At 43.1% G+C, this 26947-nt stretch overlaps 1 protein-coding gene across 1 annotated transcript in view; it reads left to right on the top strand.

The window, feature by feature from the left end:
• Nucleotides 1–26947, top strand: part of pkd1a (polycystic kidney disease 1a) — a 127828-nt gene that overhangs the window by 35844 nt on the left and 65037 nt on the right. The window contains exons 6-16 of the mRNA XM_079499381.1: nucleotides 1798–2033; nucleotides 3447–3707; nucleotides 4558–4726; nucleotides 5878–6061; nucleotides 11678–11898; nucleotides 14453–14574; nucleotides 15178–15328; nucleotides 18546–18811; nucleotides 22421–22801; nucleotides 23108–23590; nucleotides 25345–25476. Of these exons, the coding sequence (XP_079355507.1) occupies nucleotides 1798–2033; nucleotides 3447–3707; nucleotides 4558–4726; nucleotides 5878–6061; nucleotides 11678–11898; nucleotides 14453–14574; nucleotides 15178–15328; nucleotides 18546–18811; nucleotides 22421–22801; nucleotides 23108–23590; nucleotides 25345–25476 (2606 nt within the window). The remainder of the gene's footprint in view (nucleotides 1–1797; nucleotides 2034–3446; nucleotides 3708–4557; nucleotides 4727–5877; nucleotides 6062–11677; nucleotides 11899–14452; nucleotides 14575–15177; nucleotides 15329–18545; nucleotides 18812–22420; nucleotides 22802–23107; nucleotides 23591–25344; nucleotides 25477–26947) is intronic.

Genomic DNA, 26947 nt, shown 5'->3' with positions numbered 1-26947 from the left:
GGGTCCTTCTTTACCAGGGGTCTGCAACCTTTTTTAAATGAAGTGCCATGTTTTTATTTTCTAGATAGTCAGTGTGCCATATCAAGATTAATTTTAATGACACCACATTACAATTTCATATTTTGATTGTCCACAAATATAAAGTTCTTCCTTCTTTTGTTATAATGATCATTATAATATATCCCCATGCAGTCAGAGTTCATAGTTTTAATGAATGTATAGAATGTGCTGTGCAGAATGTTATTTGACTATAGATGTTTAAATCGACAATACTCAGTTGTCACCCTGCCCATTTACAAGCTCACAACGCGTCGCAATGTGATGCATTGTGAGCTGGTAGATCTGCTATTTTCAAAAGGAATCTTGGAAAAAAGTGACATTTAAAAACACAAATCTGTCATGGGGGTCACTGGCCCAAAATATTTTTGGATTAGGGTCCTTAGTTGGGCAAATGCATTCATCTGGGGGTCCTTGACATGGCAATGTCAATGTGTGAGGATCACTGGTTTAAACAACATTAGGAAAAAAGCCCAAATAAGCACTTTAGAAACAAGAAAAGCAACCACAACTACCAATATTTACAAGCAACTTTACAGAAAAATAAGCCCAAAGTCGCTTATAATAAACAGACATGGCACCACTGCTGAGCAGCGCACAGATCGCTCTTGTGTAAAATCAAACATTGCTTTTAGCATTTAAGAGGTGGTCAGACCCAGGTGTAATCGGTATGCCCTGATTCTTTTTAGGTCAAGGGGCTTAAAAGCAAATTGCGCAAAGCGCAAATATAATTAACATACTCCCCCAATGCTAAAATGTGTGTGCGTTCAGCACGTGCGTTCAGCACGGCTTCCATAATATGAAAGGGCGCATAACGAGGCCACGGTTTGAGCAAATTCTGTAATACCCCCTGATTTTAAGAGGTTCTAAATGGCAGCCGTTATGTGCTATTTCCTGTCAAGAAATTCCTTGAGGTGATTTTGGTGAGTATTGGAGTTTGGAAGCACTCGTTTTTAGTAAAGCAACCTCCTGCTGCCTCCTGCATTATGTGCAAATTCAAAACAGGTGGTACAAGAGCACTCCCAAACTCTGACACTTAGAAAAGAAATATAATGCACATAATTTCTTGACAGGAAGTAGCTCATAATATGTCTGCAGTGGATTTTTATGAAACAAAAACTTTACAGATTGAAAGAGGATAATTCAAGCTTTCCGTACAGCTGCAATGTTGGTGAGTTTGACGTTGTTTAATACAATTAGATAGGACTTTTCTGTTTGGATGAATGGGCTGTCTATGGGAAGTTGCACGTAGTTAGCACCTTGCTGGCAAGATGGCCACGGTCTGAATATCGTTAATTGATTGCCATGGCCATGGCATTTGATTACTTAACCAGTCCACTTTTCACAGTCAGTTTGCACTCTTCATACACAGGCAGACAGACAGATACAGAGATTATTATTGTTTTTCTTTTAATATCTTGATACATTGAATACACAGATACACAATATACGTTTAGCACATATTTGCAAACTGTTAATAAAGTATTCTATCAGTCGCAATCACAATGCGTCATGCTGCAATGTATTAAGTTATAATGTTTTTGATCGATAGGCGAGTGTAGACACACTCTGGGTAGGTTGTGTACAGTAGCGCATGCTCCTGTTCAAAACACTGCACCACTGCAAATGGACCCTTATGGGTTTGGTTCGTACACTCTCAAGAGTTATGCCGGTCTCTGAAATTAAAACGTTTGAGAACCATGGACACATCTGTGCAACTTCTCTCTTTCCTTCCTTCAGGTCTGAACTACGCAGCCTGCCTGGAGGACAGCAGCAGCAGTGAACTGGTCATCTTCTCCTCCTCCACTCCGGGGAACTTCTCACGGGAGCAGTGCAACAGCGTGTGCTTCGCTGCCTCGCATCGCTACGGGGGCCTGGGGGCACGGCGCGAGTGCCTCTGCAGCACAAACTCCGAACCCAACTTCATCAGCGAATCGCAGTGCTCGGCCGCCTGCACCAACCCCCACGTCATGAAGGTAGGATGAAGCCAACAATTAGTCCTGTCACAATAAATTACATAATCGCCTGTTCACAATTATTTGACGTGGATGCAATTATCTTTGTCATTCGTTTTGATGTTGATGTTAATATATATATATATATATATATATATATATATATATAAAACACAATTTTCAGTAGAAATTGGCAATTTCCACTCTACTATTTTTTTTTTTAGTATTACATTTTCAATATTTAGATTATTGGTACTGCTCATTTCTTTGAATATTTTAGCTATTTGCCATACTCGCAATTATTTGTATGAAAATGAATCATTAGCTACAGTATAAGGACATGATCGTGACTGCCCTATTAATAATACACTGGCATCCCTGTATGTATTGCTCAGGTCTGTCTTATTTGCATGCATCACACGCATCATGCAGCATCATCACCGTAAGGGCCGCTGCCGTAAGGCCTTTTGGGTGCCCTAAGCATAATACATATTTGTGCCACTCATTGCCAGACTGGGCAGGGAGGAGGGGCCGCTTCAGCTCTGAGCACATCCACATGGGCACGCATGCAACTTGAGGATGCACGCAGGTTGTGACTTGTAGGCGGCGGAGAAAATTGGATTTCCTTGGCTAATTTTGGTGCCCCCCGCACCGTGGTGCCAGTTGGACAGTGCGTGCACAGCACAGCACACAACATTTGTATTAATTCACATGGATAGGTAGATAGGCTAACTGAGTCATATGTTTGTGTGTGTTTTAAAGGACCATTTTGTATGTTTGTATGACCTCATTTGTATGTTAAGAGCTCATTTTATCTCATTTATCTGTCCTCTGTGTTTCACACAAGGAAAGGAAAGGAAAACAACTTTATGTTCAAACAAGGTCTAAGGCTGAGCATTACTTCTGGAAACATCAGTATGCTTCACCATTCTCTGGTTTGGGTTCGCTACATGCCTAATCCATCTGCTGAAGTGGGTCGAACATCTTCCTCCTACCCCTGTGCAACTGTGCATCAGCAGTCTGCGCTGAATAAATGAATAAATAATGCGTCAAATGAGCACAACTTGATTTGTTAGTTTTCGGTCAATTGAAAATAAAATTAAAGTAGATTGAACTCCCAACAAAAGAAAGTGGTTCAATTTGGGTCAAACTATTTGACCCAGCCGGAGTGATGTCAGGCTGTTTGTGAGATTTCTTCCTCATTGCTTTGATCTATTTTGCAATAGAGCAGATCAGAAAGTTTGTAAACAAGTGTCCAGAACAGTGTAGTTGACAGTGTAGTTTGTCAAACTATATTGTTGAACAAAACAATATTTCTAATAGCCAATAATAAAACCGTAAGTGTGCTTGTTCTTCCAGATATAAGGTTAATGAATAATGTCTATATAATTTTTCTCATTAAATTTTCTCATCCTTCTGATTGGTCGGAAACAGGAATGTGGGTGGACCGTGGCCCCTGACGTGTTTGCGGTGGACTTCTCTGTGTCGCTGAAGCGCCTCCCACTTTTAAGCATCCATGACCCTGCCCGTCTCGCCGCCTCGTCCTCCGTCACGCCCGTAACGCTGTCCTGGGACTTTGGTGACCTATCGTTGCGGGTCAACACTACAGAGACAGAAGACACCACTGCAACACACAAGTATGGGCTCCCTGGGCAGTATAGCGTCAGCGTTACAGCCTGGGCTGGGAACAAGGAGGTGAGATAATGTTTACTATTATACAGTGGTTCACAAAGTAGCGTCTGGGACCCCCATCACGTTTTTTTGCTCCCGATCCAATTCCGATCATTTTGATTTTGAGTATCTGCTGATACCAATTTTTCCCGATCCGATATTTATATTTTTATAAAACACTTATGCCATATCACAATAGTACAATATCCAAAATCACAGACAATATCAGGTCTAAAATCATGATATGGATATAATATTGATACTAGGGATGTCCCGATCACGTTTTTTCGCTCCCGATCCGATTCCGATCATTTGAAAACAACGTTATCGGCCCCGATTTCCGATCAACCCTAATCAAAAACAGCCCTATATGCATTTTGTACTTGAAAATAGCCACGCTCAATCCATGCTATCGTTGTAGATATGCTATTTTATGTTATGATATTCATTTTTAAAGAATACTTGTAAAAACATTTAACACAAAGGTTTTCTTTTTTTTAAAGGTTTTTTTTGGGGGGCTTTTCTGCTGTTATTGATTGATACAAGTGAAGATTGGCATGCAGGAAAGAGGGAGAGAGAGACAGGGGGGAGACATGCAGAAAAGGTCATCATGAACGGGACTCGAACATGTGACAAGCTGTCAGGCCAGAGCCTATAATATAGGCTCTGGCCTGACAGCTTGTCGCAGGGATTCGGATAAAAAAACCTTTGTGAGAATGAAAATGTTTGAGAAGCACTCTACTAATCATACACAGGACAGGATGTTCAACTAACACAATGAAAACAACAAAGGCTTTGTTCACAGCTATGTGTTTTTTCTGTGTGTGTGCGTGTGCGTGTGTGTGCGTGTGTGTGCGTGCGTGCGTGCGTGCAGGTGTCTGTGCGTGGGGAAGTGACAGTTGCCATGCCGCCCAAACTGGAGCTAATCTGTCCTCCTCTGGCTGTAGCCAATCAGAGCCTAGAATTGAATGTGGTCAGCTGGGGATCCATAGGCGTGGCTGTAGACTGGACCATCACCAAGGATGGAGCCCAGACTGCTAAAGGTATACCTGGCACATCAACATCAATACATGTCAGTGTCTTTCTATACACTAGGGCTGGCCAATATGACTTCAAGTCAACGTCACCATTATTTCAAACTTTTGCCCCGATTACGATTAATGTACTTGTGTGTGTGTGTGTGTGTGTGTGTGTGTGTGTGTGTGTGTGTGTGTGTGTGTGTGTGTGTGTGTGTGTGCGCGCGCTCAGAATCCGTGCGTGCGTGCGTGCGTGCGTGCGCACGCACACACACACACACACACGCGTGCGTGCGTGCGTGCGTGCGTGCGTGCGTGCGTGCGTGCGTGCGTGCGGTGCGGTGCGTGCGTGCGGTGCGGTGCGTGCGTGCGTGCGTGCGTGCATGCCTGCCATACTGTACATCAAGGATTCTGAACTTTAATTACCTTATTCTCAGATCTTCCCCTTTTCTTCATCTTCATCTTTCTTTTTTTTAATATACATTTTTATCCCACGATTTTGCAACCCATTTTTCACCCAGTATCAATTATCTAATGCAATCCTGGGCGCTACACTTCCTCTGCCAACCTGGGGGGGCAGCGGACAGACCTCATGCTTCCGTCTATGCATGAGGAGTCCAAGCTGCTTCTTTTCACCTGGCGGGGGGGAGTTTCCCCGGCCGGACGTAGCGCGAGGAAGGAACACGTTATTCTGACCAGTTGCTTTTCCCTCCATCAGGCGCCCTGGCTTGCCAGGGGGAGGTAGTTTAGAGACCAGGATTACTGCATGTTTTTTGTGAGGGTTGGCATGACTACTGTACATTATGTAGCCAGCTGGAGAACAACATTCAAGAAGTCGTGTTTACAGTATTTATATTTTGCGCACATTGATATGCACATATAAACACAAACCCCCAAAAATAACATCAGGCCATGAGCCATGCATTCAGAACACTGGATATAAACATAGCATCTTGTCATCCCACTATTGGCTTTGTTGATAGAGTTGATAGTTTGATACATAATGGGTTGCAGATTGCTTTTAATGTCCTAGCTTTTTGTAGACTGACAGTATTATGAGTCAGTAAATAATTGCAATTTTAAACGGTGAATTTGAACGGCCTCATACTAATTCCGCAATGCACCTTCAATGTTTTAAATGTGAAATAATGGGAGTGTGTCTGTGTGTCCCCTGCCAGCGTCTCCCTACTGTCCCAGCAGTGAGGGTGTGAGGGAACACCCAGAGTCTTCCCGTTGCTTCCAAATCGTTCCGGGGGAGTTTGGCTGGAGAGAGGCTCGGCGCCAGTGTTCCGACCGCGGTGGCGACCTGGCAACAGTCAGGACAGACACGCTTCGGAACCTGCTGGCAAGCCATGTCACACAGTGAGTGTGTTTATACGTTTTAGAGGGGGGGGGGGGGGGGGGGGGGGGGGCATGTGCACGTGCGTATGTGTATGTGTTTGTGCTGATCTGTGTGTGTGTGTGTGTGTGTGTGTGTGTGTGTGTGTGTGTGTGTGCGTGTGTGCGTGTGTGTGTGTGTGTGCGTGCGTGCGTGCGTGCGTGCGTGCGTGCGTGCGTGCGTGCGTGCGTGCGTGCGTCTTGAAAGGTGCTGCACTGCTTTAACACCCTAGTTAGCATGGTTGCTATAACACACTATTGTTCCTGGTCCGAGTTTTTTTTGCCAGCATTGTGAACCTGCTTTTTGTTACCTTTTGCACAACAGAAAGGTGAAGCTTTTGGTCATGCTTCACATGACATCACAATATATAATATAAATTGTAAGACGGAATTCAGTTCCCAATGGACTCCCCGCGACTCACAACATCACAATATGTAATATAAAGACTGAATTCTCGTATTCTCGCAACTCGTGTGCAGTAGTGCAACCAGACTTGCAATTTCCCAAAATTGCACCTTTCTAGTTAAACTTGTTTAAAGGGTAAGGTTTGGGTTGTTTTCTTACCTTATTATGGGCAAACTAGTCCATTCCATGAGTTATTTCGCTCCGTTGTGTTGTTTATTAGCAATTTAAGAAATAAAAACAGTCGCTCATTGACTTCCATTGTAACGGGGAAACAGCTTTCAAAGTCACACTTTAGAAGACACTGTGTGTCTGTGTCTGGGACTGCTCGTATGCGAGGCTGCAGCTGGGTGCATCTCAAACAGCGTGGATGTCCCCGCGAGAGTTGGGAGTGGGAACACCGTAGTACTGCTTCAGTATATCTCTGACTAAAATAGTAACTTTATAAAGTTACTATACCAGGTAGAAATCCTGAGGGTTCATCATCTATTTGTGTAATGTGGAAGAGTAAGAGATTATGCAGAGAGAAGAATGGAGTCCATTAGAGCACCAGTGCCAGAGCACCTACCTGATTTTTATAATTTCTCTTAAATCAATCTTGTTGAACCACAGTTGCTCTCAGCTTTGCTCCGGTTACAAAGGCTAAGCTAGGTTTTTTGTTTCCCCTTCTGATAAGTCTGGTTAAACAGGGGAACTGACTTGCTCAACTCAAACATTTTCAGACTAAGAAGAGAAACATGAATAGATAATTAAGTTGTCAGCATTCGTAAATACGTTCTGTATGTGACACTTCTTTTAAAGCACAGTAGCAGAAGGAAACAGCTCTAGGTGTTCCTGAGCTTTTCTGAGACGTATGTCTCACCCATCCTTTTTCACCTGTGAACATTACAGTATGTGACAGTAAATTGTGGCTGTGAAGTGTGGTTTTTAGAACATGGCTAGGACATCTATGTCATACAATTTCCCAAAAGTGTGACATTATGGGTTTTGTTCGTAGGCTTTTCCTTCAGGCTTATATTTAACTCAATGGAAAGAAGAAATGGACTCCTCACGAATCACTATGTAATATAAAGACTGAATTCTCATATTCTCGCAACTCTTGCAATTGCAATTTCCCAAAATTGCACCTTTCTGGTTAAACTTGTTTAACAAGTCTATTGACCATCTGTGGACAGCAGCCATCTACACAGCAAAATCCTTAGTGTTAAAATGTTCATTTGACTGTGAGTACAGTTGGGTGCCACCGATATTGTCCCTTATCATTTGACCCATTTAGGTCTGACCTCAACATTTAAAAAAAATCTTCTAAATCCTCCAGTTTTCTGAAATAAATATTTTCACGATTTTTCAAAAATAGCAGACCTACAAGCTCGTAGCGCGCCACTCGGTGGCGCGCTATGAGCTTGTAGATCTGCTATTTTTCAATAGCTAAATTATAACATAATGTTTAAAACACCAAAAGGGGTTCCCGCCCAAAATGGGTTAACTGTCCTTTTGCGCAGATCACGCAAACCTCAGCAAAAAGAAAAGGACAATATCGATGGCCTCCAACTGTACATTACAAACATTATTTTCGCACCATTTTACAATCTGTTTACTGCAGACAGCCAAATATGTAAATTTGGCATGGCCAACATTGTAAGATTCGTGACAGGCAGAAATGCAAAACAGATGTGTAGATTTGTTTCGCCCTGCGATCTAAAAATATGTATTCTGGATGGGAATTGGAATTTACTAGAAGAGGTTGAGTGTGTACCCTACTATGTAACCCCCTCTCCCCTTGTATATCTAAAGGCCTATTTGATCACCTGTTTTGTACCGTTGTCTGTTCAAGGTTTTTGAGTAGCGCTAGTCCCTCCGACGTCTGGCTTTCAGACATGATGTCATGTGGAAGCCAAGTCTATGGACTTTATTGTTTGCTTTAAGCAGTGATGTCATGTGTCAGCCACAGTGGGCGAGTGTGATTTTTTTAAATGTATGAATAATCATAAAAAAAAGATGTGGAGATAACAAGGTTAATGCCCAACAGCGATGATGTACAACAAGGAGTAAGAAAGATGGAGTGAACATTTGGTTTTGACATTTGTTTGACTCTCTCTCTCTCTCTCTCTCTCTCTCTCTCTCTGGATGTGGTTTATGTTGTTCTTAATCTTGTCCTCTAGTTACCTTTCTCTTTTTATATATTGTCTTTTCCTGCTGGGCTCCTGTCGCTGCAAGCTGAAGAGCGTCCACAGCCTTGCTCTATAGCAGACTGTCACAGTGTGGTGTGTGCTTTAGAATGTTACAATGCAAAACCAAGACCCAACCCCACATACCTCTCCCTGGTATCTCTCTCTTTCTCTCTCCCTCATTCTAAATGTCTCTGTATCTTGTCCACGTGGTGTGCAGTGTGCACAGTGATTAGCTGTGGTGCTATAAGGCATGTTGTCTTTGCTGTGGGGTCTCTCCAGGCCCGACAGGGTCACAGTCTCACAGAACACACATCTGTAAAAGCACAGCTGTACTGCAACCTCCAACACCCTGGAAGGAGGAGTCCATAGTTCATGATGTTTGTGTGCATGAGTATGTGTGTGCATGTATAAGTGTGTGCGTGAGTGTGTGAGCGTGCATGTGTTTCCTTTCTTCCTGCCCCACACCCATCATTAAATTGAGGGCAGAGGCCCTGATCTTGGAGACAAAAGTGAGTGAGTGAAGTAAAGAAAATCGGGAGAAACAGCCAGCGCTCCCCTTCTCTCCCCCTTAACCTGCTACAGATGAGGCATAGTCACCTCCACCCCCGCAGTCTTACATAAGGACCTTCCTTTTTTATTGCTTTTTGGGGTTTCTTCTTTTCTGTGTGTCTCCTGCTCCTTAGCTCTCATTTGGGACCCTTTTACAGATGTATTTTTCACAGATGTGGAGATTTCTCTGTGCTGCATAAAAATAACGAGACAGAGACGGAAACATTTTGCACATGGGCAAATAATGAATATCCTACCCATCTGGGAACTAAGCAAAGCCGAGCCGCACCAAATGTTCCTCTAGAATGACCGAGGGTTGTCAATTATCACGACAAAATGAACCATGTCTTTAGGTTATTGTAGTTTATTAACCATGCAGCATTATGCCTCCGGGTAGAAATCCTGAGGGTTCATCTTCTATTTGTGTAATGTGAAAGAGTAAGAGATTATGCAGAGAGAAGAATGGAGTCCATTAGAGCACTCAGGGAGTGAAAACCCATTTATGTCATCCTCGAAGGGCAGGCACGTGCACAATATGAGCCAACCAGTGCCCAAGCACCTACCTGATTTTTCTCTTATATCAACCTACCTATAATTTCTCTTATATCAATTTTGTTGAACCACAGTTGCTCTCAGCTTTGCTCCGGTTACAAAGGCTAAGCTAGGTTTTTTGTTTCCCCTCCTGATAAGTCTGGTTAAACAGGGGAACTGACTTGCTCAACTCAAACATTTTCAGACTAAGAAGAGAAACATGAATGGATAATTAAGTTGTCAGCATTCGTAAATACGTTCTGTATGTGACACTTCTTTTAAAGCACAGTAGCAGAAGGAAACTAGCCTGGCTAATAAACCAGACTAATATCACACAACACTGTCGCGGTATATCAGTCTGGGCTGGCTCCACTTGGATTTCATTTCCCGGGGCACATTTTCTCTTTGACGCAATTGGTCAGAGCTACTGTCAGTCAAAGGTCTCAAGCATTGAACGTCACTGTACCAAAGCCCGCCCATATTGCATACCGTGTCCCGATTGGTCCGACCTGTTCTCGGTTGTAGGAAAGAGGCGTGCTACTGAGCCTCGCCAGACCGTAATCCGCTGGTAGGCAACTTTTTTTTGCCAACGGCTGATTCGGTCTGGTTTATTAACCAGGCTAGAAGGAAACAGCTCTAGGTGTTCCTGTGCATTTCTGAGACATACTGTATGTCTCACCAATCCTTTTTCACCTGTGAACATTACAGTATGTGACAGTAAATTGTGGCTGTGAAGTGTGGTTTTTAGTTTTTAGAACATGACTAGGACATCTATGTCATACAATTTCCCAAAAGTGTGACATTATGGGTTTTGTTCGTAGGCTTTTCCTTCAGGCTTATATTTAACTCAATTGAAAGAAGAAATGCCAGCACTCAATAAATATCCTTTTCACATGTTTTTTACCTCTGACTTAACTCCAGATTCACTCTGCTCAGTCATCGCAGGTTCTTTAAAAAAATCATCTAATTCTTTCTTGCTATCCTTTAATGCTGCTTGACCGCATAATACCCTGGCCCTAACTGTATACATTTGAAATGCTGTATTGTTTGATATGCTCTTTTTCCCCTTGTAATGTTTAATTTATTTGCTTCTTTCTTTATCTCTGTTTTAATTGTCCCCACCAGGCCGAAGGCATGGGGAGAGAGTATGTTTTGCACTCAGTCAGTTTTGGATTACGGTGATGTAATCTATAGAAATGCTGCCCTTACCACTCTTTTACTCCTAGACACAGTTTATCACTCAGCACTTAGATTAATCACTGGTGAAAGCACTCACCATTGTACCCTCTATGACAGGGTAGGTTGGTCTTCCCTCTCTGAGAGGAGATCTAGGCACTGGCACCAGTTTATTTTTTAAAGCTATTGATGGGAAGTTACCACCCTACATCACGTTGCTGCTAGACTGGAAAAGAAGCACTCGTCAAGTGAATGGCTTACACTAGAGGTCCTATCTGTACAGTCTGAAAATCTGCTTTCTGCTTGGATGCCCCTACTTCATGGAACACTCTACAACAAACACAAAAAATGAATACCCCAATATCCTATGGACAATTTAATAACCTGCTTTTAAATCTCCCTACCTCAATATTTAATTGTTTTTAACTTGTGCTTTATTTCACTGTTTCTGTGTGTTATATCTACCGGTATATGCCTTACTCGTCTTTGTTGATTTTGTGTAAGTGATCTCGGCAGCATTGCAAATGAGGGTGAACCTCAATGCTTTTTTCGAGAATAAATAAAGGTTTCAATCAATCAATCAATGATCAAAATACGAACATTATAATGGTGTGTGAAAAAGAAAATATAAAATGTAATGTCCGTGTACGGACATATTGATGACACCTGTATTAGTCGCTTGTTTTTTCGTAGACCTGGTTGCTAATTTCTCTCACGAAATCTGACAACACTCTGGCTCAGTGCTGACCTGTGCGTCTCCTCCTGTCGCAGGGAGCGGGGTGTCTGGCTGGGTCTGAGTGACGTGGACTCGCCGGGCTCTCTGCGCTGGTTAAATGGCTCGGAGGCACGCGAGGGCGAGGTCAGCCCGCCCACCCGATCACAGCAGGTCCGTGGAAATGTGTGCGTCTCCCTGGACCACGGCGCCCAGGCCTCCTTCAGTTCGCACCTGTGCAGTGCCAAGCGAGCCTTCGTCTGCGAGTATAGCCCCTATGGTAAGCTTCGCACTAAGCTACCTGTACACACACATAGTACTTATGTAGGCACCCTTTGTTTATTTATTTATTTATTTATGTATTTGTATTTATTCATAAATGAATGCTATTGGTCATCCTTTAACCACTTAAGCCTTATTTTATACGACAGTGTTTTGTGATGTGACGATTGTGAACTTTTTACTACTTTTGAACATTTTAAAAAATGGCATGCCAATTGCCTAAAATAGGGGCTACAGATTGAAACTGGTTAAGTCTCTTCACGCTTGAATAATAAGTAAATGATACGTAGCTGAGTTAGTTCAGTCAGATACTCGAGGGGCTCATTCAATGTTATGCAAGACCCACATGTCATTCGCTGACGTGGCAATCAGCTGACCATTACCTAAGACTGGATTCTTCCTGCGTTCCTTCCTCTGTATACTGCGTTGGTGTTGTAATGCACTGTTGGGGGGGGGGGGGGGGGGGGGGGGGGTGTTATTGTATATCTATCTCCCTGCTTTTAATGGTTAATGTTGTTGGGACACTGGCTGTGATGTCGCAAATGTAGTTTGGGTCATCAAAAATGTTTACACACCTGAATAGAATTCAACAGAATGAGTGAAATACAATGTAAAAATTATTACATATACATTTTAACCATAATTGTTATAAAACCCTTACATAGCCCTAGGTTTAATGGCAGCGTGACAAACAGGTGCAGGTTTCTTGCTCAGGGCCATTTCATTCCAAAGACTATATGGGGATGTACTGTAGATACATTGTTTACTGTCATTAAGAGTCTTAGGTGTTTTGTTGGATACAAGGTTACATCTTCAAGGTTACTCTTTCAATACACTTTTGACATACTGTGCTATTGTACTGCAGGGTGAGTAAGACTGAAAATACCTAGAATCACGGCTGCAGGTCCTCCAGCAGTTTCCCCATAGTGTTATTTCCGCCTCAGTCGATTTTCTGCCATTTACTAGAAAATGTTCTTCAAAACACACTTTTTTACATTTTGAAACGCTGCGGAGGACAGAAATATTCAATATGGCTGAATAGGATAGCTGTGCACAGTCGAGCTACTGTCAAATGTTCTAGCTTTTTATTGATTTTTCACAAACAACACTGACCACAGACAAACAAGGAAGGGGGAGGGAGAAAGAAATATTCCACAATCTATCAACACCATTGTCAAGCTACTATCTACAATAGATCTTGACGTTTCATATGGTGGGGCTTGGGGCTTGGCTATCTATGGAATCGTGAATTTCCCGTCAGTGTATCACTCAAAATCCCCATACATCGGGAAAGCCCCCATATATGGTGCCCAGGTCACGTGACATCATCAGGGATGGAGATCTCTGATGTCATAGTAAATGCGACCTGCTGCCGCAATTAAGCCCATATATGGAGATCCCTGATGTCATCAATATTAGTATATGGATGGTGAATATGGTCAGAACCTGTCCTGACATTCCATATGTTGATCCTTCCCCATCCATCCTTCCTCTTTGATGTCTCCTTTTTGACTGATACCTGTCCATTCCACTCTAGACGGGCCTGCCCCAAAGTTATTTGTGCAGCCGAGCCTGGCAGCCGGCGAAAACTAGAGTTCTCAACAGGCCCGAAAATTAAGGCCCGGCCCTACTGTACCTGGGCCCTCATCAAACCCTGTACTCTCAAGACACTGCCCCTGCAGATCTCCATATATGGAGCTGACCTGTTCTGACATTCCATATGTTGATCTGACCTCATCAAACCCTGTACACTCAAGACACGCGGAAGGATGGAAATGTAACCTTTATTTAACCAGTAAAAACACATTGAGACTGCGTCTCTTTTTCAAGTGGGAACTGGCCCTGTTTGTGTTTACACAAACACTCAAACCTGGCCATTCATTGTCAATGGCAGTCAATGTTCGTGTTTGCACAAACACTCAAAACTGGCCATTCATTGTCAATGGCATTCAATGTTTGTGTTAGGATAATGATTGTGTTTACACAAACCCTCAAAGCTGGACATAAGAGGGGTTAGCGCCCCTCAAAAATAAAACAAAACAAACAAACAAAAAATAACATGAACATTTGAGTTATCTGGTTTCTGCCGGACAGCGACGAATAATAATACGAAGTCTCCTGTTTCATATTAATCCTAATAGTAAATGATCTACTGTACATCAGTGATTCTCAACCTGTGGTACTATTACCTCTGGTGGTACACAGAGGAGTCGCCCAAAAAAGGAAAAAAATGACAAAAGTAGAATGAAATATTTATATTACTACAGGTAGTTCTTCTGACCAAGCAATTGGTTGAAATCGGCTCTCCAGCCATGCTGAAATGTGCATGACATCACACCTTTCCGTTAATAGAAGTTTTGAGAACGGATTAATCAATCATTAGAAATGTCATCAGCTGTGCTGATTAGTGATTAGACAGAGTTTTGTCAGAGCAGCAGCATTATTGGCTTAGGAATGGAGAGCCAGATATTTTCTGAGGTGGTACTTATAAAAAGGTTGAGAACCAATGAGCTAAATAATAGTGAATCCCTACTACATTCCTCCATTTTCAGTACGTGTTCCTGATGCTGGGGTCTACATGATGGGCCTGGCTGTGCTTCCCTCCCACATCCCTCTATACATCCCCTCTTCCACTCAGCTCTCAGCCCCACAACCACCAAGTGGCACCATAGAGGTGAGCTAGAACAGGAGTGGGCAACTTTGATACTATATTTCCACACTCACTCCACAGGGCCACACAGGGCCACATTGCATATATTATTTGTTGCTACATATTGCTACTGTCGTAGCAAAAATAGCAGATTGTGTGGCAGATTTTGTAGATTTGAGCTTGTAGATCAGATCATTTGAATTTAAATCCTTAATTTGTCTTTGCTATTTTTGAATTGGAATTTTGGAATTTTATTTAATTCCAAATCCCTTTCAAATTATGCTTTTAATTATAGTTATGTCAACTTTATGAACTAAATCCAAATACATTGGACATAAAAAAAAAAGACAATAACATTTTAATACTACTCATTACGCTACTAATTTAGATTGAAGTAATTAAAACAGGGATGTTTGCAAGTTTGGAATTATATCAGCTGAAATCAATAATATATCAGTATGCCAATATTAACCTGAGGGCCACATTAAGTGAATGTGGGGGCCACATGTGGCCCTTGGGCCGCCAGTTGCCCATGTATGAGCTAGAAGTACAGAAGAAACACTGTCTGTCTCTATGTCTGTCTCCTCCCTCCTTCACCCATTGTTCTGTTCTTGTTGTCAAATGCAGGTCCTGTTGTTCCCAGCGCTGAGCTTTGTTCAGCGTGGTCGCCTGTCCTCCCTGGAGTTTGTCACGCAAGAGCTGAGCATGCACACTCAGGTGCGCTTTCAGACCTACAGGCCCCACTGCCACCACCCTGGCACGCACCTGCTGCTACCTGGTGAGTTATACACACATACACGCACACATACATACACGCACACATGCACGCGCACACACACACACACACACACACACACACACACACACACACATACACACACACACACACACACACACACACACACACACACACACACACACACACACACACACACACACACACACACACACACGTAGCCTTAAATTGACACCTGAGTGCACACACTGCACAGTGCACACACAAAAAAACATGTGTCATGTTGACATGTTCCACCTGTGCTCACATGTTGAGGAATCCACATTAGATGGAGACAGAAACTAGGACAGAGCAAGTATATGGTTGAGGTGGGGAATGAATCAGCCAAACAAGATAAAACCAGATCTCTTCCGCTCTGTGCAACCCACTTGTTATCCCTGACTAAAGGCCTTTTGACACAGGAAGTTTTATATTTATTATTTATTTTATTTGACATCTTTCTTGATCATGAAAATATATGTATCAATAAATAATGAAAAGGATAAAAACACAAACAAACTGACAGCTTGTTTCCATTGAAGTTATGAGGAAGGAAGCGACTGATCCACCTAGTAAAGAAAGTCAAACATTCAGGAAGGGAGGTGCAGGCAATCGGTGTGACAAGCTGGCGCACTCCTGTGAAACTGTTGCATTGATGCTTGTCATGCCCACATGCTGCCAGAGATGAAATGTGTTGAACTTTCTTTTATGCAACTCGTAGGAAATGTGGATACGTAGAGAATATTGTGAGAAGCGCAGTGGTCCAAGCCAGTATGCACACATACAGTAATATCGGTCCCTTGTGCAAATTGCTTTAAGGCCGTGTCAGACGGGGAGTGAGTGATTCATTTTAAATGAGAGGCGGGCGATTATTTGGGACGTGCAGAGAAGTTGCGGGGCAGAGACGCAAACGGGCGCGGTCCCTTGAAAGTCTCGTGAGAGTGCTCATTTCATGCACACACCCACGGCAAGAAGAGCTGGATTGTGGTCAGCTTTTTTTGCACGCTACGCGTCTGTACATGCACCGCTGATCCAAGCGAGAACACCCGCACCACTCGCTCCCCGTCTGAAATGGCCTTAAGACTGCGAGAGGAACGTGAACTAGTCAGAGACAGATCCACATGTTACCTGAACATCTCCATGGAGAAACGTTTTGAAAGAAATGGGCATGATAGCAATAGTGAGAGAAAGAGAGGTATCACTGCCTGAACTAGTTTTCTGATTATGTGTCCCTCAGTGACTGCTGCCTTTCACACATGAAATTGAAATTGAATTTGAAAGATGACCTATAGGTTATATTGTTCAGTTACATTATGGGATCCAATTTGTGATATCTTTGTGGCTCCCTGAAAGGGAGGGACGGAGGGAGAGAGACAGGGAGAGGGGGAGAGAGAGAGAGAGAGAGAGAGAGAGAGAGAGAGAGAGAGAGATGGAGATGGAGAAGGTGATGGAGGTAGCTGACTCTTGAGACTTTGATCATGTAGCTGGAAAGAGCTTTAAATTGATACATTTTCATTATTGATTATACAGCCAGAAATGAGCATTTCCTCTCTTCGCTGGGAGATACATATACAGTATGTCAGAAGAGCGCATTACCTACAGTAGTTTGCCCAATACACATACAGAGGCATAACACCCCCCCCCCCTACATGGAGAGGAATACACAATTACTCTGCCAAGTAAAATAACAACACACTACACAAGTAGTGCAAACATAATCATAACTAGAAAAAGTGCCCTTCTGGGCACAGGTCTCCACCAGGAGGATAGGACTGTGTGAAATGTTTGGCAAAATATTTAGGAGTAATATAAACATGTTTTTTTTAATTTTCTTCATTTTGTTGAGGAAATGCAGAGCCAGATCACTCATAGCATCTCTGAGGATAGAATTCTGGATGAGCAGGACATGTGCAGCATTTTGAACGAAACGGGCCACTCCTGGAAACTTTGGAAGGCAATGTTAGCCAATCTGAGAATCTGAGAAATCCAACGATCCCAATGATCACATGACTACAGAGATCATGTGTACCGATTTGCGTGAGATAAGGATGAAATCTGTGCGACTAACATAAGCAATGGGTTTTGCAGAAATCGGCCTCATGGTGGCGCTATAACCGGCAGATGTGGAGGGATGCAGGGACAATGTTTTTCCATGGCCTCTAAGGAGTGCGCATACATAAGTTGTATACAGATCGATGCAGTTATAGCTGGAAAGAATTAGTGGCATGTCATCCTCGGCCTAGTGGAAATGTGCGTGTATAATTTCACGGAAATTGCACACTGTGTTTGTGATTTGTGGCATTTTGTTCGAAACGAATCATGTGAGCTTTGGAAGCCAATCTTAGCCAATCAGGATGGAAGATGGGAAATGGTGCAGATCCGTGATGATCACATGATTATGGAGATAGTGTATACCGAATTGTGTGATAAAATGTGTACGAGTAATCTACAGAAATGTGTTTTGCCTAAATCGGCCTCATGGTGGCGCTATAACAGGCCGTTGAATAATATTTGGGGCAGAGGTTCGTCGTTGGCATCCAGGGAGTGTGTGTGCAAAGTTTGGCATGGATTGGGCCAACGGTGGCGGAGATTAGCTGGTAACGGACGGACGGAAAGAAGGAAGGACGGACACACACACACACACACACACACACACACACACACACACGGACGGAGTGCAAAACATACTCGGCCTGGTGGAGACAATTGTTTATTGATACTATTAAAATGTTGTTTACAAAGAGAAAAATACCATTTTAATTCAGAGTTCAATGTTTAATTGCAAAAACAGTTACTCGAAGTGCATCTATGGAAAAGCTGTAATGATTTTACTTTTTTTTACTTTTTTTTTTATGCATGTAAAACGTTTCTGAATAACATACTGAACAAATGAAAAAGGATGATCAGAAATGAACACTGGTTGTTTTGCTTTGTTAGTTTTGTCTTTGATGTTTATTTGATGTTACTTTTGAAGTGAAATATGAAAGAATAGGCATTATAATCTAATCTGTACACCTGTTTGGGGCTGCTTATACCGTGTACTCATGTGTGTGTGTGACACACACACACACACACACACACACACACACACACACACACACACACACACACACACACACACACACACACACACACACACACACACACACACACTCTCTCTCTCTCTCTCGCTTCATGTTCCACTGTTTTGCCCCCCATCTCCACAACTCTGGATTCTCAGGTTGTGGCGGTCCAGTATGTGCTCCGGTGGCTGTATGTGTCCCAACAGAGGCTAGGAGCCCCTCGCATTCATCCTCCTGCCCCCCTCTGCAACAGTGGTGCCCATTCCAGGGGCGCTGCCTGGTCCTCTCTAGCCCCTGTCAGCCATCCTCCTGCCCTAACTGTACCCAGACACAGAGCCTGCATCCTGGGGCACTGAGGCCCCGGTACACTTTACAGAATGAGGTGGTCTTCACTCTACCTGCAGGACCAGCTGCACACATACTGGTGAGAGAACATATGCTCTAAAACTATCGGGAGAGTGGGAATCCTTTTTTGGGGCTGTGAACTTAATGTTCAGGGAGTTAAACACTTCCAACCTGGCATCTTTATTTTTGGCATGTCATTATAGGTGAAAGTATTCCCGGCATACTTGACATTATTGCTAATCGCTTACACAATACAATACAATACAATACAATACAATACAATACAATACAATACAATACAATACAATACAATACAATACAATACAATACTTAATGCTGACCATTTCCCAGAGCATATTATCGTTTTGCTTTATTAAGAGCTCACTGAACTCCATTCATTTCAGTATCGTACGAAAATCAACTTGCAGAGACATGCTTGAGATACAGTACATAATCCAACACACTAAATACAATTGATAGTAATTGTTTTGTCACAGTTGCGTTTGGGGCATTTTAAAGCACAAATTAATTTGAAAGGTCTAGCCGTCCATGGAGAAATTATAGATGCACAAATTAAATTCAATCTTCCGTGACTGATTAAAGGTCTTTACACAGTGACAAATAATGATGGAAATGCTCCAGTAAATCTTTCTGTAAACGATACAGTTGATGCCTTGCCTTATTCATACAGGTTGATGCCTTTATTTGTAGTGAAAAGACAATCAAATCAAGCTTTATTGCCTGTTAACAAGTTCAACATATAAAAAGCCAACGGGACAGTGCTGTACGGATATCAATGCGCACTGTGCAGCTACTGCTGTTGTCCTGCAACGTCCCCTTATCATTCACTAAACCCCACACAGCCGTCATTTTTTTGTACTACTGAATCTGACAGTGTACTACTAAATTGTTTACTTTTTACCGTAGGTTTTTACTCTCAAGTCTCGAACGGTGCTATTTTGAGAAGCATGGACAGAGTGGCGCTGGCTGATGACGTATCAGCAACAACGTGGCTACGTAACAGTTGACGTTATGAAATGCAAGTTAAGCAGCCTCTGTCTAGACTGAATAGCGCAGTGACATTTTCAGATCCGCAGAACGCAGCGAATCAGGCTGGAACCCAGGCTACGCTGATGCGGCCGATCTATTCAATATTTCAGCACTAGAAGTGTTGATAGTAGGAACAAAAAGCTTCTCTCTGTAACATCCTCCATGAACATGTTCTGCGCTACTATTATTGCCAGTGGGAATGAAAACGTTGGTGCAACAGCGGAAGAAGAGAGCCCAAGGTGTAGCAAACGGGTCATTTCCTGTGATGCAGATTTTGTTTAATGCTGCCCCCAGAGGCAAATTCAACGTTTTTCCTTTGTTTTGCCAATGGGTTCCCAGATTGCCCTGCACAGTGCAGAGGACACAAACACACAATTGTCATTCTGCACTATTCCATTGTATGTTTTATTGTTGCACAACAGACACTCATAGACAGTAGTATAGCACACTCTGATATTGAATTTATATAAAGCATTAAAAGACGGAGATCTCCGTTTTGGGCAGTCAAAGTGTTTAACTCTGAGAGTGTACAGTACATACAGTACTGTATGCTTTGCACAACTACTTAATAATTAAGTTGGTAAATACTATGAATATTTATAAATATTCACATTCAAAAACATTTAATTATATAGAGCAGATGTTCCCATCCCGACTTCCGGCCGGGAATTCCAAGTTTTCCCGGACATGAATCTATAACCTTGCGACACCAAGATTTTGCAAACAGCGTTGGGTTACCACTTACCACCCGTCCTGTAAAATACGGAATCGTCCCATGTTTTGAAACTAAAAGACGTGTCCTGTAATGAACTGATAAGGGATGCACTTTGTTCCGTATTTTAAAGTCGGGGCGATTTATTTCAGAATTCTGCTGTCCTCCTCCCACTGACCACTCTCGTTCTCACAGCTCTCGTTGCTGTGTCACTGCCTGTGAGCTGTATGTGAACCTGATGTCTGAGAATGCTCAGCAGCTCATTGGTTCATTTACTCACACAACCAATGAGAGTTAGAGCTTAGTGTTGTTAGCATAGATATTAAAAAAATATAGATGCCTCATGGCCGCTGCAGTTCGTTGGAGCAACCTGTCTCCAATGGGAGGAGGAAGTCAAGCGGAATCTTGAAGGCACGCGCCTCTGATTGGCCTACCGAACGTCCCCTTCTGTTCTTACGTTTTGCTTCCGCTATATGCTTCGCAAGGAATCTCGGGATAGCTTGCCAATGCAATCACGCATCGCCATCGCCTCCCGTTGCCTCCGTTGAAATACAGATGCCCCAGAGCCGGTAGAGGCTCTGGGGAGCCAACAAACTTAAAAGCATGACAATGCGACGACAGTACTATACGGCTCAGAAGTCATAACACAAGTTGGCACTTTTTTTTTAATCACTTCTATACTTTTTAATATAACGCCATTTAGGTGAATGATATAACATTATGGAAAGGACTTCTTTCCTTTCCATAATTTTATATCATTCACCTAAATGGCGTTATAGTCAAACTTGACTATTGTAACTCCCTCCTTACTGGCCTATCGGCATGCGCACTCTCCAATTGATCCAAAATGCCGCTGCTCGCCTGGTTTTTAACCAGCCAAAATACTCACATGTCACTCCCCTTCTCCGCTCCCTCCATTGGCACCGCCATATCTTGCAAGTGTGATTGCACGCTACAAACCCTCTCGAGCGCTCAGATCAGCCGACCCTGGGAAGCTGGAAGTACCTTCGCTAAAAACGCCGGGACAACGCTCCCACATGTCCCAAACTCTTCTCCCTTCTGGCTCCAAAACGATGGAATGCACTTCCCATTATAATCAGAACTGCAGATTCACTCCCAATCTTCGGCCGCAGTCTGAAAACGCACCTCTTCAGACTCCATCTTAGCCCACAGCACTTGCCGTAGTACTTGCCCTAGCCTCGACCTCCTACAGGCGTATGCAGGCTCAACTTATGTAACTTAAATGGCACTTTATGTAGACATATCACTCTATAGTGTATACACAATAGTTTCCTTAGATAGATATTCCACTGTTAGGTTATTTCTTTATTTTATTTTTATATATATTTTGTTTTCACTGTTAGGTTCTTAAGCATACGTAGGATTCATGATGACTTTTTTATGTATTACCATGTTTTTTGTTCTTGCTTATTGTAAATCGCTCTGGATTAAGAGCGTCTGGTAAATGCCTAAATTGTAAATTGAGCCAGTTTAGGTGGTTCGGGCATCTGGTTAGGATGCCTCTCGGGCGTCTCCCTAGGGAGGTCCTTGAGGCACGTCCCACTGGGAGGAGACCCTGGGGCTAACCAAGGTGCAGTTGGAGGAAACACATCGACTCACTGGCCTTGAAACGTCTCGGGATCCCCCAGGAGGAAGTCACTAATGTTGCTCTGGAGAGGGAAGTCTGGAGCTCTCTGGTGGAGCTGTTGCCCCCGCGACCCGACTACGGATAAACAGTTGAAGATGGATGGATATACTGTAACATTATGTAGTGATATAATAATGTATTGACTGCCAGTCAACTTCTGTGTTTTGGTAGATAACTACAATTGATGTACGACTAACTCTCTCTCTCTCTCTCTCTCTCTCTCTCTCTCTCTCTCTCTCTCTCTCTCTCTCTCTCTCTCTCTCTATCTCTTGTCTCAGGTACGAGACACATTGGAGGACCTCTTGGTGTCCCCTGGTGATGTTGTCGCCCTCCAACATGACTCTGGCCCTGCCTCCCTCCTGCACTGCCACGCCTCGCCACAGTCTCCATGGCGACAGACCATATTAGCCCTCAACCAGTCACAGTGGTTCACAGTGGCCAACCAATCCACAGACGGCTCAGCAGACCATGACTCTGATATGGACTCGGCTCCACCCTCTGAGCTAGACGTGGAGGCTCTCTTACAGGATGGAGAGGGACGCTGGCTGTGGGATGTGGTTTGCCCCATCAGGGTGCTCTACGTGGGGCGCAGTGAGACGCAACTGCAGGGCGCCCAGTTGACTGCTGGTCTGCCCCAGCCAGGACTCTACAACTTGATGGTCAGGCTTTTCTCTTGGCTGTGAAGTGATATCGTGTATAACATATATGTGCATTTGTTTTATAACGACATTTTATTGAACAAAAAAACTATAAACAACTTTAGTGTCAGTCCAACTCGCACTCACAAATTTGGGTTCAGGGGGCTGACAAATAGGTCAGACAGCGTGTGTCTGATAAAACCAGACCTTTTGTATAGAACAAAGGCAGTGTGACCTGCAGTATACAAAACAGTTCAACAAGTCAACTTAGTTTGTCAGTTAATGGCAGTAATGGTTATTGACGTGCTGAGATCTGATGTGTTACAGGTGACCTCCGTCGACCCTTCCTACCCAGCGACAGCCTCGTGTCCTGTGAGGGTGGTGCCCCCCTTGGTCTTGACGGTGCTCCACCCTCCACCCCAGAACGGAACTCTCTACTTACAGCCCAACAGCACCCGGCTACTGCTCCGTGTCCAGTCAGGCTACTCTACTGAGGTCCACAGACACGGTAGCAACCACAGTGTAACCTTCCAGGCGGCCTGCCCTCCGGAGTTCTCTTCCAGCCCAGAGCTCTGTCAGCTGGGGCCAATCCCAGGCTCTGGGCCCGAGGCCGGGGACCCGAGTCTGTTTGCGGTGTTGGATCTGCGGCTGTCGGCAGAGGAGAGGAAGGGCCCTGTGCAAGTGGAGCTGATGGCCCGCAGTGAAGTGACGGAGGCCAGCCTGACAATGGTGGTGTACCTAGAGGAGCCGCTCAGAGGACTGGTGGTGCAGCCGCATCCCACCCGTAGGGTGCTGATGGAGTCAGTCGTGGTGAGTGAGTGAGTGAGTGAGTGAGTGAGTGAGTGAGTGAGTGAGTGAGTGAGTGAGTGAGTGAGTGAGTGAGTGATTCGTGAGGTCATGTGTGCGTGTGTGTACCTACATTTCCCAAATGGGGAGTGGTTCTATTTATGTATTTTTTACATACATGTGATTAGCTTACTTTCTCTTTACTCCACACTGTGAGTGTTTGTAGTAATTGTTGTTAGCTTTATAGGTCGGCTATTTTCTACACGCGACACTGTATGACCCTGGCGTAAATGCTTGGAATGTCCCAAACCTTTTTACTAGGTGTATCTGGGACAGAATTCGTTAAAAGTTTTAGATTTTTGGCATGGTGTTAGCGGTATGGGCATAAGGTTTTCAAAAACCATCGCCCCCTAGTGTTCAGTTTGTAATTAATCTAATATTAAATGGGCCAGTATATCATGGTTAAAAACCAAAAGAATTGATAAGAGATTTTTCAATGGATTCTATTAGTACTGGGTGTGCTAAATCAGTGTTTCCCAAACTTTTTTCTGCCAGGGCACACTTTTCATAGCCAAAAAATCCCAGGGCACACCTAGATATACCCACGTATATCTAGATTTTTGGGGGGGTTGTATATATATATATATACAGTATATATACTTTTTCCACACACACACACACACACACACACACACCACCACCACACAGCTGCTACAATGTATTTGAAACCAGAACAAAATATTTTTTCCTGACCTACCAATGCGAATACAATTGCTAATTGCTTTCATCACGTCACGCATGATCAACAAAGTTTGAGTGCATGCAGTGCACATTGCACACACAGAAAGTCACTTTCTGACTTTGTCTGTGTTGTGTGTGTGCCCGTGTCGGTCGCAATCTGGACACGCTGAATCACACATGTTTGTAAACGGCAGTCAGGCAAGAAATACTTCTCCCTAAAGTTCCCATAAAGTTCACTTGAAAGTTACGTTTGAGAAACGTATATAATTATACATTTACGGTATGACAACAGCTAACGTTATTATGAAACATGAAGGACCTGGCACCTGGCTACTCTGCTTCTCTCTTGTGTCGTCTCACTCGTCTGCCGTTACTTCTCGACATGCAGTGGAGTTGAGCTGTATGTAGCTCCGCCCTGGCGATTTGTAAGCCCATCACTGCCGCTTTTGCAACACAGTGTGGGCTTGTAGGTCAGCTTAAAAGTTTTTTTTCCCCATACATTTAGGGGGGAAAAAACTTCTGGAAAGGCATCATTTTCAAGATGGCATCTTAAGCAGATGGCTGCTTAAAATGCCTCATGCCATATTAAATGAAGCTGGGATTTAATATGTAAAAAATCACAACAACTATGCACACAGAATTCACAGAAAGTTTTAGATTTTTGGCATGATGTTAGATATGGGCATAATCTTTTCGCCCCTAGTGGTCCGTTTGCAATTAATCCAATGTTAAATATACTGCCTCTTTAACAGGCAGTAAAACGTTGTCACCAAGTGCACAATCTTGTTGATTTCGGATGAATTTCTCCCCAGCTAGTGTTGTTTAATGTTAAATGAATCAACATTGATCAACTACATGGCCCACTGTTTATAGAGACATTTTGACATGGGAAGCTTGAAATGGGAATCAGACATAATCAATGACTGGAACTATCTCTTTTTTACTGTCACTTGTGTGTACTGTTTGTTATTGTTCATACTAAATAAAGTATACAGTATCTACTTTCATTCTACAGCATATCTTTGTGTGTGTTTCAGAGCTACACAGCATCAGTAAAGGAAGGCACCAACCCTACATTTAAATGGACAGTGGATGACAAGCCATACTTTACCTACTACAACACTGTTCTCAATGTCATCTACCAGAATGCTGCCATCTACAAGCTCACAGTGAGTCTGTCTCACACTTTTGCTCACACGCACCACTCCATTGGGAGTAGAGGGTAGCACGGGTCCGCCCGGAAGCGAAGAACCGAACCAGCCCGGTTCGGGGCCAAAGTATTGACTTGTGGGGATGGTTTACCAGGCTATATTTGGGGCATTTTCAGACATTTGTAAAAAATAATATGCCACAATATGTTTTGTGTTTTTGAGTGGTGCTAGCCACTCCTATAGACAGCAATGTGTGTCCATATGTATGTCCCTGTGTCTGTCCGTCCAAGTACGGAAATATCGTTTGTTGAACACCAAGTGTCACTGTTGCGCAGCCTAACACACACACACACACACACACACACACACACACACACACACACACACACACACACACACACACACACACACACACACACGTACAGTACAGTACAGTACAGTACAGTACAGTACAGTACAGTACAGTACAGTACAGTACAGTACAGACGGGTCTGATTTCTTTAAAGTCACTTGCCAAGTTGCCAGCAAGAGGCTTTGGGCTATGTGGAAATCCTTGGCATGACAAAGTGTGGGAACACCTGGCCTGTGCATGGGGCTTATTTATTTATTTTGATGAAATGTGTCTTTCTAGCTTTTTTGGATTGCATTGGCACTGGCACTACATTATATCAAAATGTCTAACCCTGCACCCACTGAAATGAGAGCCAGAAGCAAGCTGTATTGTTTTGTATTGGTAGGCTACTTAACTGATTGACTGAATATAATTCAGTGCATTGCAACTCCAGACCTGTGCAATGAATAAAGAACATCACAACAGTCCTTGAGACATAGAAAGTGGCTACAGTTAATTTGATTGGATGGGTATGCCTCTATATTTTCTTCTAATTCAAAAAGTTTACTCCTAAAATATAAAAGCTGCATAAACTTTGAATAGACATGGTTTGTTCAGCAGTGGCCAGATAGATTAGAGTCTGCATACCGGTAACCTCTATTTTCTTTTTGGCAAATTAGTCATATTAAAGTAATTGTCTTTTTTTAATGGGATTTGGAATTAGCTGTTATTTAATTTGTAAACAGACATGGCTTAGACGATTTTCTGCAGGGTAGATTAACACCCAGGATTATGAGCTTGATGCGTGAACACATTCATGATTTGTTAATTGAATACACAGTTGTTCAGGGCTGCCATGACTGAAGGGCGGCCATAGCTGAGTGGGTAGATACTAGGCTGTCTGGTGATCAGAAGTTCCACCCAACTTGACCTCTAACTGCTCTCCGGGTGCTGTATTAATAGTGCCCACTGCTCCTAAAAGTTGTAATAGAAAATACAGAGGACCCATTCAACGTACTGTATGTGCAAATGTGCAGTGACAAATACACAAATAAAAAAAATAATGATAATAATAAAAAAATATATATAAATAAATAAATGGTTCTAAATTCTTCTTATTCTTATTTCTTCACTGAACACATAACGATAACAATCATC

Source organism: Electrona antarctica (assembly GCF_951216825.1).
Source record: "Electrona antarctica genome assembly, chromosome: 4".
NCBI classification, from domain to species: domain Eukaryota; kingdom Metazoa; phylum Chordata; class Actinopteri; order Myctophiformes; family Myctophidae; genus Electrona; species Electrona antarctica.
The sequence above is the reverse complement of the archived record's forward strand: the minus strand, read 5'-3'. Positions and strand labels throughout refer to the sequence as shown.